The 18,240-nt window shown below is 43.2% G+C and overlaps 1 protein-coding gene across 1 annotated transcript in view; it reads left to right on the forward strand.

Moving 5' to 3' along the window:
• BLOC1S4 (biogenesis of lysosomal organelles complex 1 subunit 4) overlaps positions 1-17,359 on the forward strand; it is a 33,634-nt gene extending 16,275 nt beyond the window's left edge. Inside the window, exons 3-5 of the mRNA XM_082259134.1 lie at positions 6,296-6,397; positions 11,796-11,936; positions 17,203-17,359. Of these exons, the coding sequence (XP_082115260.1) occupies positions 6,296-6,397; positions 11,796-11,936; positions 17,203-17,292 (333 nt within the window). The 3' untranslated portion in view covers positions 17,293-17,359. The remainder of the gene's footprint in view (positions 1-6,295; positions 6,398-11,795; positions 11,937-17,202) is intronic.
• Positions 17,360-18,240: the final 881 nt, after the last annotated feature.

Genomic DNA, 18,240 nt, shown 5'->3' on the forward strand with positions numbered 1-18,240 from the left:
TCCTCCAATGGCTAAGACTTTTGCTTACACATGCCCCCCTACAGCCATTCACTGGGAAGATTAATATGCTGCTGTTTCTCTACCCCACCACCTCTTTTAAGTGATCACCTATTAAAAAGAAAAAAGTTTACAAAAGGTTCATATCTATACACAAATGTTTTGACATTTCTGTTTTAACCTGAATAGGTTGTTTTATAAGGTAAGGGTTAACATACTGTATACTTTAAAATCCTGTTTCCCTTTCGTTCATTGAGGGACACAGCTCTTCGTCTTCATGACCGTAGGGTTACACTGCCCCCTACAGGAGTAGGACACTAGGCATAAAAAAAAGCTTGAGCATGCCTATGGGGCAGTCCCTGGGGGGTATACTCCCACTTCCTGCTAAAGGGTATTCAGTTTTTTTCTGCCTAGTCAGGAGTAAGGACCTTGTTCCTTGCTGGGATCTCTGGTCCTGGCAATTGTTTTCTTTTTAAATGGAATTTTTTTATTCTTTTGTTCCTGTGAGAATCTACAGTCAAGTGCTGTAATGGGCGACGCACTGGATAATCTAGATCCTTAGGGTCCCCCCAGTCTAGCCAGCAAGCATGTGCAGACCACAGCTCCGCGCTAGGTCGGCCACGACATAGCCCCACTGGACGAACGCTGAGGGAGTTTCTTGGATTCTGAATCTTTAGAATTCTGCTCTGGTCCCGTCCACTTGCCGGGACTATGGGTCTGACTCTGGACTCGGACTCGGCCAAAGTGTTCCTTCACAAGTTGCAGGAGGCAATTCGGCTTCTGCTGTCCAGCAGACGGTCATCTCTGCGGGCTTGCATGCGGGTGCTGGGCCTGATGGTGTCTACCTTTTGAGGCGGTCCCGTTTGCACAGTTCCATACGAGATCTCTGCAAAAAGGAGATTCTGGTGAAGTGAACAAGGATCCTCAATCTCTGGACGATCTGATCTTGTTGAGCCGGAACACGAGGGGGTCCCTGGTTGGTGGCTTCGTTCCTTGGCACTTCTTCTGGTAAAATAATTTCTTCCCCTGTACGAACGTGTGTTACCACGGATGCCAGCCTATCTGGGTGGGAGGCATCCTCGGCTACCGATCAATGTTGGTAGTGAACAAACGCATAGCAGTCGTGTGAAATGCGTCTACTGTCCAACCCTGCTGTACCTTGTACCACTTACGTGAATAAAGAACTTTTCTTCATTGGATTCCGTGGTGGTGTGTGACCATTTTCTTCTTTCATACCGATCAATGTACTGGAGCTCCAAGTGATCAGACTTTGTCTGGATCATTGGACAAGTCGTCTCCAGGGGCGTCCGGTACGTATCCAATCAGACAATGCCATGGCCTATGTCAATCACCAAGGGGACACAAGAAGTGTTCTGGCGGCTTGGGAAGTAGCCGGCATTCTAAGGTGGGCAGAATGGTTCGTTCCAGCCCTCTCTGTTGTACACATTCCAGGAGTGGAAAATTGGCAGGCAGACTATCTCAGTCGACAGGCATTAGACCAAAGAGAATGGACACTTCATCCGGAGGTGTTCCATCAGTTGTGTCTCCGGTGGGGGACCCCCGAGGTGGATCTGTTGGCCTCTCGCCTCAACAGAAAAGCACAGAGGTTTGTGGCACGGTCTTGGGATCCTCTAGCCGACGCCACAGATGCCTTATTGGCTCCCTGGAGTCAGTATCATCTGATATACGCCTTTCCTCCTCTCAAGCTTCTGCCGAGACTCCTGCGCAGGATTGAGGTAGAAGGGATTCCAGTCATCCTAGTGGCTCCAGACTGACCTCGCCGGTCTTGGTACGCCAATCTGGTACGACTGGTCGCTGATGCTCCCTGGAGACTTCCTCTCAGGGAAGATCTGCTGTCCCAAGGATCGGTCTTCCATCCTGCTTTACAGTCGCTGGCTTTGACGCTTTGGCTGTTGAAAGCCAGATGCTGCAGGATAGAGGTTGTCCGAATCAGTGATTCCTAAGCTTTTAAAAGCAAGAAAATCTACTTACGGGAAGATTTACCATCATACTTGGACAACATATATTGCGTGGTGTGAACCCCTGCGAGTTCACCCTCACTCCTTTTTGGTGACTCAGATCTTGGCCTTCCTCCAGTGAGGGGTTGAGCAGCGTCTGGCCTTGAGTACCATCAAAGGCTAGGTCTCGGCCTTGGCGATTTTCTTTCAACATCCATTGACCTCACACTCCTTGGTGCGTACCTTTCTCCAGGGAGTGAGACACTTGATTCCCCCCCGGTGCGGTCTCCATTGCCACTGTGGGACCTCAATTTGGTGTTGTCACTTCTCCAGAAACCTCCCTTTTGAAAATATTCGGGAGATTCCCCTGCTTACGTTGTCCCAGAAGGTGGCCTTTTTGGTGGCTATTACTTCTGCGCGCAGGGTGTCTGAGCTGGCGGCGCTGTCTTGTTTTTCACCTTACCTAGTGATTCACAGGGATAAGGTGGTTCTTCAGGCCATGTCCATCATTCCAAAGGTCGTCTCCGATTTTCATATAAATGAAGACATTGTGTTGCCCTCCAATTGTGTCCCAAGCCTAAGCATCCTAAGGAAGTTGCCTTGCATTCCCTGGATGTGGTTCGGGCAATTGGGGTGTACCTGGCAGCTACGAACTCATTTCGGCAGTCAGACTCACTATTTGTCCTTACGGATGGACCTCGCAAGGGGCTGTCTGCTTCTGCTGTGACCATTTCCAGATGGATCAGGCATACTGCGGTTAAAGCTTATTTTATTAAGGGTCAGGTTCCTCCTTTCCCTGTCAGGGTGCACTCTACTAGGGCGCTTATTGCCTCCTGGGCCTTTTGTCATCAGGCCTCAGTGGTGCAGGTTTGCAAGGCGGCTACCTGGTCGTCTGTACACACATTCACAAAGTTTTATAAAATGGATGTGTTGGCATCTGCATATGCTTCTTTTGGCCGCAAAGTTTTGCAGGCTGCTATTTAGAGGACTTGTCCTCTTTTGAGTTTTTTTATTTTTCAGGTGAGCTCCAGTTGTTAATAGTTGAGCTACAAGTTACCTGGTTAGCTATGTTTAGCCTTGGGGAAGTTTGTTTTCTGCTGTTCCCACCCCTCATGTTTGACACTGCTTTGGGATGTTCCTACGGTCGTGAAGATGAAGAGCTGTGTCCGTCGAAAGAGAAAGCGAAAATTGTATTTTTGACTTGCCCTAAAATCCATTTCTCTGATGTTCATTGACAGACACAGCACCCGCCACTCATTTGTGTTGTTTTTTTTTTTTTCTTCTGACACTGCTTGTTACAAAACTGAATACCTATAGCAGGAAGTGGGAGTATACCCCCAGGCACTTCCCCATAGGCGTGCTCAAGCTTTTTTTTTCTCTGCCTAGTGCCCTACTACCATAGGGGGCAGTATAACCCTACGGTCATGAAGATGAAGAGCTGTGTCCATCAATGAACATCAGAGAAATAGATTTTACGGTAAGTCAAAAATCAAATTTTTCCCCAAGGCATCTTCAAGAGGACAGCTGCATGAGAGCTAACGGCTTTGTCCTTTACAGGAAACACCATACCAAAAACCGTTAAAGGCCCCTCCCACCCCATCGTCCTCAGTTATCATAGTGCTTCTGACCCTCCAGGTGAAGACATCGTCCCTGTTTTGTTGTTTTCTCTAGTGGGTAATTGTGGTTACCCGCTCCTCTCTCAGGGTTACTAACCTGCTTGTTAGTAAGGTTTTACTAGTCCTTTTTCCTAAAAGTTGTTCCCTTTTTTGCGCCTGGATCTTGCTTCTCCTTGTCAGGTATGGACCAACTCTGGAAGCCTCTTGGATTTCCTGATTGGCTGTGTCTCCACATACCGCCATTATTGAGTGGCACCTGCAGAGAAGCAGGGGTGGCCGGTGTATAGGCAGTTGCAGTGTTGTGACTGCAGTCCGGCTTCCTTTTTTTTCTCACTTGTGGTGTTTTCCACTCTCCTGCATGCCCAGGTGCAGTAATATGGTGGCCAGTGTGTTGCTTTCCGTGTGCATAAGAGGCGATAGTGATGGGTTTCCTGTTTTAGCTCTTGGACCCCGCCTAATTGGTTTGGGTGTTCCAAGATGGCGACCTCTGCTATTTCTGGAACTGAAGGGTGCCACACTTTGTCACCATGGAGACATGCCAGGGCACCATTTCTAAAATAAGGAGTTGCGGACTGGGCAGACAGACAGGCGTAGCTAACCGGTGGTTCACCTTGCTCTAGGCAAAAGCAGCGCAGAATTGGTGGCGCTCTACTCTTCCAAGCATGCAGGATGGGGATGCCGTTGACTCTAAACCTGGTACCCCTTAAAGCAAAATTAGGTGCCTCTTCAAATGGGTCAAGTCTTTAATGCCTGAGGAATGAGAGGGAATGATACCCAGTTTAGAAAGAAAAACTAGCCTTGAATAGCATGCTTATGGGCAGTTGTTTCTTCCAATGTGTTTAACTTTGTATGCCGCTGAACAGCCTCGCAGGCCTAGTAAGAAATGTGAGAACTGCCACTCCAAGCTCTGACGTATGTACTAAAAGACTATGTAAAAAGTGTATTGTGTCAGTGTTAGGGTCTCTGTCAGTCTCCTTAATGAAGGATTTTATGCATTCTATGCAGGATGAGATGATATCTACATTTCGCTCATATAGAATAGCTGTTTCCGATATGGGTCCCTCCACTTCTCAATCTTTTCCTCCTAGTGAACGTGGTCCCTTGGTGTTGCCAGCCTTGGATACCCATACTATTAATTTCCAGGCGATTTCAGAATCTGATGTAGAGGAAGGGTGACCCGAGTTCAAGGGAGGAGGAAAAAGGCGCTTGGTAAGTTTATGCTAGCAGATTTGTCTTTCCGGTGGAGGAAACAGATCAGTTAAAGCCATTTATGCATCTGAACAGATTATTGAGAATCAACCTTGGCAGTCTGCGCAGGATATTATATACAGAGGTTTGCAAGAGAGAAAGGGCAGATCCTTTCCGATCCATACATCTCTTAAGTATGTGATTCTCAAAGAATGGAAGAATCCAGAAAAGTAATTGTTTCTTTCCAAAGCTCGTAAATGGAGGTTCCCTTTTGGGGCAGAGGAAGAAATCTTTTTTTTCAAGTGTCCTAAATTAGATGCCCCACTATCCCAGGTTTCCAAGGATTTGGACTGATGTGAATGTACAATGTATATGTAAAGCGCTGTGTAAAATGACAGCGCTATAGAAGTACCTGAAATAATAATAATTTGGATCTCTCCTTCAAGGATTTGGGGTAAATTAAAGACCAGATGGATAGGAAGGCAGAGTCCTTATTGAGAAAGGCTTGGTAGGCTTCTGCCCATTCTCTGGGACCGGCACTAGCATCCACATGCTCGGCCAGGAACCTTGATGTTTGGGTTGACAGGCTAAGTGAGCTCCTTTCCTCTGACACCGAAGCTTAGATTCAGGAAGCTCTTCCACTTGTGTCCAAATCAGTGGCGTTTCTAGCAGGTGAAACAGTAGAGCGTGTCAGGGCCATTAAAGTTCTTCCTTCTTTTTGTAGTTTACCCAGTAATGAGAAGGGGGTGCAATTGAGTTTCTTTTTTTTTTTTTTTTTATGTAAGAAGGTGCTTACTCAAGTATTTGGGAAGTGTCCAGAGATTTTATGAGATCCAGCTATCTCCTGATTCTTTTCTGTGGTCCAAACAAGGGTCCTTCGGCTTCCAAGTGCTCTGTCGCTAGATGAATACTTGAAACTATCAGCCTCCTTCCAAAGTACCTGTGCATTCAACTAGAGCTTTGACCGCTTCATTGGCTGAAAGGGCAGGTGCCTCATGGAAATACATCTCGGGAGCGGCAGTCTGGTCCATTAACCACGCTTTTGTGGATCATGTGGAACTGCTCTCCAACCAAGATCTGACCTTTGGAAGGAAAGTTTTGCAAGCTGTGGTCCTTCCCTGAGGTAGAAGTAATACTTTTTTATCCTCTGGATAGCTGTCCTGGAAACTGCTTTGGGAAAACCATAGTTAGACCTACTAGTAACAGTGTTTCCGAGAGTTTTCCAGGACAATGTCCTTTTATCCCACCCTGGTCTTTTTCACCATTTCTAGGAGTCTGGTTATGTTATGCATTGTGGTCTGTATATTTTTATGTATATGGTTTGATTCCCCCTCATGCACACTGGTGGTGGTGGTGGTGGTTCTTTTTGGCTAACAACTAAGGGCAAGGGGTTGAGAGGGGTCTTTTAACTGTTTTTTTGGTATTATTTCCTGTAAAGGCAGAGTCAGTATCTCTCATGTAACTGTACTGGAAGACTCTTGGAAACAATGTCACCAGTAAATCTAACCATGATTTTTTCTTTGTTTTCTTTTACAGATACGAAATGATACATCTCAAGTGGTTAATGAAAAAGTACCTCAAATTTACACTAAGGCTGCAGAAATGAGAAAACTCTACCAAAAGATAGACTTGCTTGAGGTAGAAAAGTGAAAGCGGTTGTTATTTTAGTAGTAATGATAAAAAAGTTGTATTGTTTGTTAGATGTATTGTATTAGGTTTGACATAGCACAATATAACTGTAAGCTTTGCGAACAGAAACTAAGTCGATTTTATCATCCATACTCCCATTCTATCTGTATAAAGCAGTTTCTGCTTTGTTACTATGGCAGACAGAGTCCTTTTTTAGGCATTTACCTTTTGTATTGTTTAAAAACAATGAAATTATTGGAGGGAAACATCTTTCAGTTGTCAGCTCTGAGGGGTTTAAACTTACATCACATAATCCTGTACCACATGATTCCACAGAAATCTTAGCACAGTTTTTTTTGTGATGGAATTTTTAGTAAGTAGTAAAAAACTGGCAGACATTTGAAGGCATAACCTCCACCAAATGCTTCCCAAGTGCTGAATAGACTTGCAGGTTGGTGGCCGTTTTAGGTGAAATATATGGGTGGATATATCCCAAAAGAACCCCCCTGGTTCTGTGACAGTGAGGGACACTTGTGAACGTCATTCCTGGAAAATATCCTTGGTGGGGATAGTTGGTGGTGACAGAATTGTAGCAATGGACCTCTAGGAGGAGTGGTAGAGGAGCCTGATGTGATGTGGATAGCCTCTTTCACACCTCTGGCTCAGGGCCCCTGGTAAAATAACAGGAGGCACAAGGGCATGGAGTGGCATGACAGATCTTTCCATAGGTGATTCGGATAGGATATCTGTGCATCCTCGGAAGCAGACCAAACAGGGGATATGAGAACAGCAGAGATGGCAGACTGCGGTTAATATCCAACAGGAAGTGGCTGGGCAACAGGCAGACGTTCAGCAGACACCGGGCTTGGCAGAAGACAGTGACTAATGGAATGGCAGGCACTGACACCAAGCGGCAGATAGTTCATCAGTAGAGTCAGGCAAACCGGGTCTGCAACTGGCATGCAGACCAGGTGTAAGAAGGAAGACGGAAGAGTAGTCAGGGTTCATCCTTGAATCCGCAACAGTGAGGCAGATCAGCATAGCAAGTAGGCAGAGGTCTAATCCACGGAAAACTCTGGGTCAGTAACAGGCTGAGGTCAAGGTGCAGCCAGAAGCAGATCGGGTCAGTAGCAAGTGTTCAGACACAGGAACAAGTAATAGGTTATGCAGGAAACACTACAGACCAAATCGCAATGATCCAGTGCAGCAGCCCTGTTTAAATAGCTTGTTTGGCACCAGCAATAGTTAGGGGTGGACTCGCACACCTCTGTGTGCATAAGTATGGCTGATTGTAAGTGCTGATCTGCTCCTGCGCACACATATACGCTCTGGTGCACAATTCTGTGCAGGCTTCTGTCTATCCTGACAACTTCCCTTGTGATAAGTGATAAGTAAAAGAGATAGAAAAAATAACAATAGCGCAATACTTAATAATTCCCAGATGGTATCAGTTATAGGTAGTGATCTACCATTCCACAACACAATTCAGTGTGCTTCCAAGCCAAAAAGTGCAAAAAATGTGTATCTATAAATACCACAATAATCCTATATAGAGTAATATCTATGTAAAGCAAAAATCGTTCGTTTTTTTTCCTAATAAAAATACACTCCAAAAAAATGACAAGCTTACTGGAAAAAATCTATAAAGTGCAATTAAAAAATTATTCAACCAACTGTGCAATAAAAGTGCAAATTATTCAATTTCATAAAAGATATTGTGAGGTAGATGTGCAAAAATAAAGTGCAGTGCAAAAAAACAAAACAAATGACCAGCTTGCTGAAAGATATCCCTAAAGTGAAGATCAGTATGAGAGATTCAACCAACTATCCGCACCTTATAAAATACCCTCAAACAACATAATCCAATAGCTCTAAAATATATTTGTGAAAAATCTCTAATTATAATTGAGCAAAACTGAGAAATCAATCAAAAATTATATATATATATGTGAATAAATATATAAACAATAAAATATTCTTATAAATATTAAATAGAAAGTCCATAATCCATTTATAAGTCTCAAGTGAAAAAAAGTGCAAGTGCAAAAAAAGCCACATATATGATGGTCTTCTGTGTTCACTCATGGGGGTCACATCATCCGTGTATTCCTAGCCTCCCTAAATGGACTCACCAGATGGTAAGCTGGTCACAACCAGCAATCACCCTCTGTTAATGTGTATCCAGCCTGTTCATCCAATTTTCTGATAATCTCTCTCAGGATGGTGGGATGCAGGATGTTATGCAGGGGAGGAGGGAAAGAGATAGCATCACTTTTACTCCTAAGGAAACTGTGTTGGTATCCAATAAACGTGTTTAGAAAGTTCTTCATTCCATCGCCTCATTAGCGAAGTTACAATCACATCTAAGTGGTGTTGGATTGCAATGTTTATACAATTGAGGCTGGAGTAAATTGAATTAAGAATTAGTTGATTATTCTAAAGGTGTTATTAAAACTGTATTTTACAGTATCTCACAAAAGTGAGTACACCCCTCACATTTTTGTAAATATTTGATATCTTTTCACGTGACAACACTGAAGAAATTACACTTTGCTACAATGTAAAGTAGTGAGTGTACAGTTTGTATAACAGTGTAAATTTGCTGCGCCGTCAAAATAACTCAACACACAGCCATTAATGTCTAAACCGCTGGCAACAAAAGTGAGTACATCGTTAAGTGAAAATGTCCAAATTGGGCCCAATTAGCCATTTTTCCTCCCTGGTGTCATGTTACTCAGTGTTACAAGGTCTCAGGTGTGAATGGGGAGCAGGTGTGTTAAACTTGGTTTTATCGCTCTCACTCTCTCACACTGGTCACTGGAAGTTCAACATGGCACCTCATGGCAAAGAACTCTCTTAGGATCTGAAAAAAAATAATTGTTGCTCTAAATAAAGCTGGCCTAGACTATAAGAAGATTGCCAAGACCCTGAAACTGAGCTGCAGCACAGTGGCCAAGACCAAACAGCGGTTTAACAGGACAGGTTCCACTCGAACAGTCCTCGCCATGGTGGACCAAATAGGGTGAGTGCACATGCTCCACGTCCTATCCAGAGGTTGTCTTTGGGAAATAGCCATATGAGTGCTGTCAGCTTTCAGAGGTTGAAGGGGTGGGGGTCAGCCTCTCAGTGCTCAGACCATACACCGAACACTGCATCATATTGGTCTATATGGCTGTTGTCCCAAAAGGAAGCCTCTTCTAAAGATGATCTACAAGAAAGCCTTCAAACAGTTTGCTGAAGACAAACAGACTAAGGACATGGATTACTGGAACAATGTCCTGTGGTCTGATGAGACCAAGATAAACTTATTTGGTTCAAATGGTGTCAAGCATGTGTGGCAGCAACCAGGTGAGGAGTACAAAGACAAGTTTATCTTGCGTACAGTCAAGCATGGTGGTGGGAGTGTCATGGTCTGGGGCTGCATGAGTGCTGCTGGCACTGGGGAGCTACAGTTCATTGAGGGAACAATGAATGCCAACATTACTGTGACATACTGAAGCAGAGCATGATCCCCTCCCTTCAGAGACTGGGCCATAGGGCAGTATTCCAACTAACGACCACAAACCCACCTCCAAGACAACCACTGCCTTGCAAAAGAAGCTGAGGGTAAAGGTGATGCACTGGCCAAGCATGTCTCCAGACCTAAAGCCTATTGAGCATCTGTGGGAAATCCTCAAACAGAAGGTGGAGGAGCCCAAGGTCTCTAACATCCACCAGCTCTGTGATGTCTTCATGGAAGAGGACTCCAGTGGCAACCTGTGAAGCTCTGATGAACTCTATGTCCAAGAGAGTTAAGGCAGCGCTGTAAAATAATGGTGGCCACACAAAATATTGACACTTTGGGTTCAGTTTGGTTATTTTCATTTAGGGGTATACTCACTTTTGTTGCCAGCAGTTTAGACATTAATGGCTGTTTGCTGAGTTATTTTGAGGGGACAGCAATTTTTGTTACTGTTATACAAGCTGTACACTCTCACTACTACAATGTAGCAAAGTGTCATTTCTTCAGTGTTGTCACATGAAAAGATTATATAAAATATTTACAAAAATGTGAGGGGTGTACTTACTTTTGTTGAGATACTGTATGTTTAAAAACAAGTGTTATCCAGTATCTCTCCAGGGTACCTTTTTAAAAGTCTGTACTATTCCTTACTCACATGCGCACAGAGATAAGGAGACATTCCAGACCTGTTTTAAACTTTTTCCATTTATTTATACTTCTGAAAATCCTTGTATGAACACAGGGAACACAAACCTTATTTCTCATTTACCCTGAAATCATACAAAGGATTCAGAGTCTCTTGATGGATAGCACAAAAATGCCATGCAATAAAAATAATGCTTTGATGCTTTTTAATTTGTTAAAATGTCACCAAAACAAGTGCGTCAAAATGAAATTACCCAAGCCAGACAGAATAGAGGAACACAATATCAGAGTGTAAGCCATGGGCATTTGTAGTATTAGTATGTGTTTTCTGCTTTTGCAGAAATTAGCAAACGCACATGCTCTTTTGATTTGCATTGGTATCAAGATTCTATGCATTTTAAAGCCAAAAATACAAAACCAGAAAAAAAAAAAAGATACAACAAAAAATGTAGATAAAGTAAAAAGGCAAATCAAAACCTAACTAAAGCCGAGTACACATTTGTGCGTGTTATTTTTATTTTTTCCGTTCAACCCAGCAGGCTGAACGGAAAAAAAAAACTTTAGTTCAGGAGGAGATCCTGTGCTAACAATCTGATTTTGGTACAGTATCTTCTTCTCTCAAGCTCGGATGCCTATTGGCAGACCTTTTTGGTCATGCCCCTTCAACGGCTTCTGTCGGGCACGAATGCCAGCTGGTTTCTATTGAACCGGCCAAGACCACCCGATATTCATCTTCTATGTACAGGACTTAAGCTTAGTGTTTGTAACCCTAAGAAAAAGTATAGCAGGTTAAACAACACTTTACTTGTGCTGTCTAACCTGCCCCTCTTTAAGATGTAAAAAACCTGGCTGATCCTGCCACTTCCTGTGTCCCCCCTCTGTGTACTGACCATGATAATCATGGTTGCTGAGCCCTGATTACCTTGGTCAGTTTATGTGCCTCCGTCATCCACAGCTCTCCTCTGTCCCCTCACCCATCCCTCCCTTCCTGTCAGCTCCTGTGTCTCTGTGCCCGCCCCCCTCCCGCCACTATTAGTAGTTAAAAAAAAAAAGTTTAATAATTGTCACTGGCAGCCCCTCTGTTTTATCCAGGCAGAACGCATTCTGTAAGCATTTTTTTAAACGGATCCTCTAAAAAATTTATTTGGGCTATATTCAGGTTGGTCAGGTGACACTTTCATTATTTACTGTGAAAATGTTGTTTTTATCTTAGCAATGCTATTATAACACCTTTCTTCTGTTTTTTGCACTTATGGACAGGCCTTTGTGAAGAAGGTTGGAGGTGATGTGGCTCTCATGGAAGAGCAGGTTACACAAGCTGAAACCAACTTGGGCACCTTTCCTAACCCTCTTAAGAAAATCTTCCAAAATCTCAGTGCCTCGCCTCTCTTTTCTCCCACGGTAGGCATTTATTGTGGGTGGTTAAAACCCTGAACCCTAAAATATAAGCACAAAAAACGGAGAAATATTGGGATAGTAGGGAAAACAGGATATAGTGGGTAGAGGGGGCGAGGAACTAGAGGATCAAAGGGGTAAGGCTTACTGGAGACAGGAGGCAGAGGGGGGGGGGGGTTAACAGTGGTGGCAGAAGTGTCTGCAAGGAGGGGGGAAGGTAGAGGGATGTGACTGGAAAGGAGACCGTAAACGTGTATGAAGCTTGCTTACAATATCATGCAGGAAAAAAAAAAGTGAAATCTAAACTAAATTTAGTGCATATGTGCTTGCTGCACTAATCAATCAAAACAAAATAAATATGTGACCGAATGCAGTGCGGATGCAGTGCGGACAACCCACGTTCTCTGCATGTTTCCAACACCACATTCAAAATGCAATGCAGTTGTGATCTGCAGCAGGTGTTAATATTAACTTAATGACACCCCAAAGGCAGGTCTCAAACACAGTGCGTTTGCCCGCACCGGGTTGTATGGAAGTACCATGCGATCCAGTTAGAGTGAGTTTCCAAAAGTAGCGCAAGCACTGCTTTTGGTGTGATGAATGAGCTGAAATCGCACAGAACTGCATGTGAATCACACAGGAACACACAGAGCATTCCTGTGCGATTCCTGGTGTGCAACGGCCCTAAAACATAATAAATAGCTTACAATGAATTAACATTGTACATAGCAAACAATCATAAAATGTAAATATGTACAAAGTCTGAATTATGTACAATGGTTCACGTCACTTCTGTAGTTTAACCAGGTCAGCTTTATTCCACAAAATGACATACCTGTATGTCGCTTTGTGTAATAGATAGTGGGGGCGTACACACACGCCTATTGGCCAGAGGGGGAGCCAATCAGCGGGTGTGGCGGACACGATGTCCGCCATCCACCTGCGATCACTCCCCATGGAGACAGAACAGCGGTCTGCCTATGTAAACAAGGCAAACTGCTGTTCTGCCAGAGATGAACATAGGGAACCTTTGTTCCTCCTATTTAGGAACACAGGTCTCGATCCCCAATACAGTTAGAAAGCACTCCTTAATATATGATCTGTCTGCCACAGTGTCGCAGTCCTGCTAAAAATCGCTGATTGAAGTCATTACGAGTAAAAAAAAAGAAATTAAATCTATTTCCTAGTTTGTAGAGGCAATAACTTTTGCGCAAACCAATTAGTATACACTTAGGATTTTTTTTTTACCAAAAATATGTAGCAGAATACATATTGGCCTTAATTGATGAAAAAAACATTCTTTTTTTTTTTTTACATTTTTTTTTTTTTTTTATTAAGAATGTTTTATAGCAGAAAGTAAAAACATTTTTATTTTTTTCCAGAATTGTGGCTCCTTTTTTTATTTATAGCTCAAAAAAAAACTGCAGAGGTGATCAAACACCACCAAAAGAAAGCTCTTTTTGTGGGGAAAAAAAGGACATTGATTTTTTTTTTTTTTGGGGTACAGTGTTGCACAACTGCGCAATTGTCAGTTAAAATAACGCAGTGCCGTATTACAAGAAATTACCTGCTCATTAAGGGGGTAAAACCTTCCGGTCCTTAAGTGGTTAATAACGTGGTGAAAAGTACTTCAGAGGGGGGTCCATAGATTCTTATATTGTGACAAAGTGAATGCAGATGGTTCATGTTTTTTGGGATTTGTCTTCAGCAATTTTGAGGGAGGGGGAAAGTTCTAGTGTCATAATCTCCTGTACTTTCAGAGGTATACTGGATGTGAAACAATTTGTTTTGAGGTATGCAGACACATCCTAAAGTAAATTGATTGTTACAAAGAATTTGTATGTGGAGATCATTGAGGGGTAGTAAAGATGAAGCTGGGTCATCACCCAAGGAGTGTCTGATTAATGATTTTGTGCTAAGTAGCAGCACCAGGGGGAAAGGATTTTGTAGCCCTGTTTCTAAAATGTATTGTCAATGGAGGATTTGTGTTTAAATATTAAAAGCTGTGATAGTGTAAAACTGGTGGAAAGGGCAGTTTCCCATATTCTGATATATATAGGGGAAGCCAGAAGTGCCTTGTAGATGAGCAATAGGTTATGATGTACCAGGGTTGCCGTTTCACAAATGTCTGCGGGAAGATGGTTTATTGTTTTGAGTGATAGGGGTGAATGACAGAAAATGTCACAACTGGAGGACTGCCTGGTATCTAGCAGTGGGTCCAAAAAGTGGAGGCTTGAAGATTCAATTCCAGGAGAAAAGTGGTCCCCAAGTATTGTAGTCAATAGGGGGTGAGGGAGGAAAGGATTGAGGAGGAAAAATAACATCATGGTCACTGACGGTAAGTCTAATTATTTGTTGAAGAGTGCAAGTTGGCAAAAGGAGGCCCCTAATTTCCTATTGTGAATCCTTTTCCATTATGGCTTTTTGTTTAGTATCTTGGTGTCAACACCACCTGCCCTGCCTTTATTACCATGTTTGAATTGAGACTTTTCTGAAGAAGTGTATAACATCTATAAGAGTGTATAATGGTTGTTTTTCTTCCTTCGTATGCATTACATGATCAGCATGTTTAATTATACAACTATTTTCTGGGACAAGTCAGCACCCTTGCTTTGTATTGCTTACTATCTAGGTAACGTTTCAAGTTACATTTATATAGCCCTACTTTATGCACAATGCCTACATTACCTGTACAATAAACTATTCAAGAACTATAAGCATGGATAGAATCCAAATTCACTAGAATGCCACAAGAAGTGTGCTGACAAAAACTAATTTTAGATGAAGACTGGGAATATGGCATTTGTCTAAGGGATTGTTTAAAATATGGCACTAGTGCTTGAAGCTAGGCCAAGTGTTCTATTCGTTTCCAATTACCGTATTTTTCGCTGTATAAGATGCACCGGCATATAAGACACACCCAATTTTAAAGGAGGAAAATCTAGAAAAAAAAGATTCTTAACCAAATACTGCAGTAAAATATTTTATATCAACAGGTGATGGTATAGGCATGGCACAGGTGATGGTATAGGCATGGCACAGGTGATGGTATAGGCATGGCACAGGTGAGGGTATAGGCATGGCACAGGTGAGGGTATAAGCATGGCACAGGTGAGGGTATAGGCATGGTACAGGCATGGCACAGGTGAGGGTATAGGCATGGCACAGGTGAGGGTATAGGCATGGCACAGGTGAGGGTATAGGCATGGCACAGGTGAGGGTACAGGCATGGCACAGGGGAGGGTACAGGCATGGCACAGGTGATGATACAGGCATGGCACAGGTCGGCTTCAATCACTTACCTGCTCTCCTGGGCTGCCTGCGAGACGTCCACGGCGCTGCTCCTCTCGTCCTCTTCTTCTGGCGGCGGCGGGATTCCGGGAACCGTCCACGGCGCTGCTGCTCTCGTCCTCTTCTGTCTTCTTTGACGGCTGCTCTCTCGGTCTTCCGATCGGTCTGGCGGGAAGGAGATCGGGCGGTGACGGTGCGTGACTGATGCACGCACCGGCACCGCCCCCATTGCGACGTCAGCAGGCAAAATGTGTATTTGTCGTATAAGACGCACCAACTTTTCCCCCCCAGTTTTGGGGAAGAAAAAGTGCGTCTTATACGGCGAAAAATACGGTACTTCTAAGGTTGGCCATACACTATTAGCTTTTTTCGTTCAGCTGCAGGCTGAATTAAAAAAAAATCGAACAAACTCCTCCTTCTGCACTAACAGCGTGATTGGACAATTCTTTTACTGCTGTGGCTATTGTATTTTGACAGCCAACCCTGCTGGCTGTTAAAGAACCTGAACAGGGGCTGCATCTGATTGTTCCACCTGACGAATTTGATTTTTCAATCGAGGACTCTCAACCAGGAGGTGGCCAAAAGGGCCACTAAATGAGTGAGGAACCAGCCGAAAGTTGTACATTGTATGGTGAGCTTAACTGCCAGAACAAATAAATAAACTTTAACCTTATCCTTTTGAGCTACTTTTTGTACAAAGAGACAGGCCACTTTCAGAGAGGGGACAAAGTACAGTGCTGCAAATAGATCTTGATTGCTTTCAGTGCAGTATACTGGCACTTCACATTATGCAGTCATCTTCTATTTATGTGCAGGCACACTGTTGTGGGAAAGCAGATGATTCCATAAATCACTCAAGACGCCAGTCTGGCAATTATTATTACAGGTACTTATATGGCACTGTCAACTTATGCAGCGCTTTACATATATATTCACAATTGTCCCTGCCCTCAAAGAGCTTCGTCAGAGGTCCCTAACTCACATTTACAGGCATACCCTACATTTAAGTATACAATGGGACCGGAGCATGTATGTAAAACGAAAATGTACTTAAAGTGAAGCAATACCTTTTTTCACTTCTCAATGCATGTTAATACACTAGCTCTATAGGAAATCTTGGCCAGCTTGACATGGCACTGCTTCCAAACCATAAGTGACAGAGACACCCGACTTGGAGAGCACGTTAAGGGGACCCAGGACTATGACATGGTAAAATTACCTAGGCAAGCTGGCCGGCCACAAAATATATGTTGTAGTCCTGGGTCCCCCTCTCAATGAGTTTGGTGTCTCTATCACTTATGGTTATAACATCTGGAGCAGTGCAATGTCAAGCTGACCAAGATTTCCCATAGACGCCAATGTTAAAAACCAGCAGCAGTGCCGTGCCGTGTCAAGCACACCAAGCTGTGTCCGTACTCGCAAGTGTACGTAAAACGATGTATGCCTGTATAAATACTAGGGCCAATTTAAACAGGAGCCAATTGGCATACCAGCATGTCTTCGGAGTGTGGGAGGAAACCGGAGTACCCAAAAGACACCCGCACAGGCAGAACATACTCCAGGCAGGTAGTGCCAATGTTGGGATTTGAACTGATGACCCTAGTGCTGCTAGGTGGAGGTGCTAACCACTTAGCTGCCCCACAATAGATTTGTATTTCTATCCAGTCACCTAGTGAAAGGATAAGCATGCTTATTTTGATTGTACGCTATGCACTATTCAGAAAAATGTGATCCTAGTCAGTGGCACTGGCATAAACGAGTGTCCTATATGGTTCATTGCAATTTATTTAAGTATGTATGTATGTCTTGGATTTCTCCTGTCTAAAGGCTGCAGGCTTGAGCCCCGGGCAACCGGGAGAGGCTAGGAATTAAAGTTTTTATTTGCATCACATTTCCCTTGAGTTCAGTAGATTATTTTTGTTCATCTTTGTTATATAGATAAATATATATAAATAAATAAAATGTGTGTTTCTCTGTTCAGAAAGGAACATCATCCCCAAGGACGCAGCAAGTCCGACATGAGCCTCCAACAGTGTTCAAGACTGAAGATTTCTTTCCAACTTCCAGCTGACCGGCACTATAGTAGAATCTGAATTCTAGACACTGCCATGGACAATTAAGTTCTGCACTTTCTACAAGATGTCAGATTCATTTTACACTAAGAAATATTATCATGTCTTCCAGCCAACTTTTTTTTTTATCATTCTGTTCTAGAATTTGAAATAATTTCTTAGAGCAGCCATTGGGCTACTTGATGGTGTTGGAACTGCGCCATGACTGCAATTACAAACCCACACACAAGTTAGGTATGATGCTATGCAAGTTTCTTGTGCATTGAATGAATAGATTTTCATCATGAAGTCCCTTTGTAAAGCAAAAATAACATACTTGTTGTTTCCATTTTCATATAAGTACTCTAGAGCCACATTTCACTGTATTGTAGCTACATTGCCACTAAGTGTTTACCTCTGGTAAATATGCTTGGTCTATTCTGTGCTTATGTAGAACTTGGAGCCGTATTCAAAACACTGCTCTTTTTAATTTAAGCCAGGACAGTATGTCCCAATTGAAATATAGTAACTTTCAGTTGACCCCTGCTCATTTATTTCTGTAATACAGTCAGGCTGCATGTACAGCTGTGTAATATGTCTATTTTTTTCTAATCAGCGAAGTGCTCAATAGGGTTCGAAAACCCTGTTCTGCCAACACATAGGAGAGATGGATCGTGGCTCTGCTCTCCAGTTGTCCAACGCACCAAACAGAACACTGCTCAATTGAACATCGCACCCTCAGCAGTTCTATTGCTAGAGAATTGCTCAGGGGGCATGTTTGATTAGTGTGTATGTGTGTGTCCAGTCTGTGTGTTGGCAATTTAACATCTGATAGATGATGACGCATGTATGTTATCAATGGAACGGCAGCACATGAATTTTCTTACCTCACAACATACTGTTCAACGGTTCAACCCATGCAATAACTATAAAGATAGCGCATTATTTTGTTTATCTTTCTTCTACAT

The sequence above is a fragment of the Pelophylax lessonae genome, assembly GCF_965119305.1.
Source record: "Pelophylax lessonae genome assembly, chromosome: 5".
Lineage (NCBI taxonomy): Eukaryota > Metazoa > Chordata > Amphibia > Anura > Ranidae > Pelophylax > Pelophylax lessonae.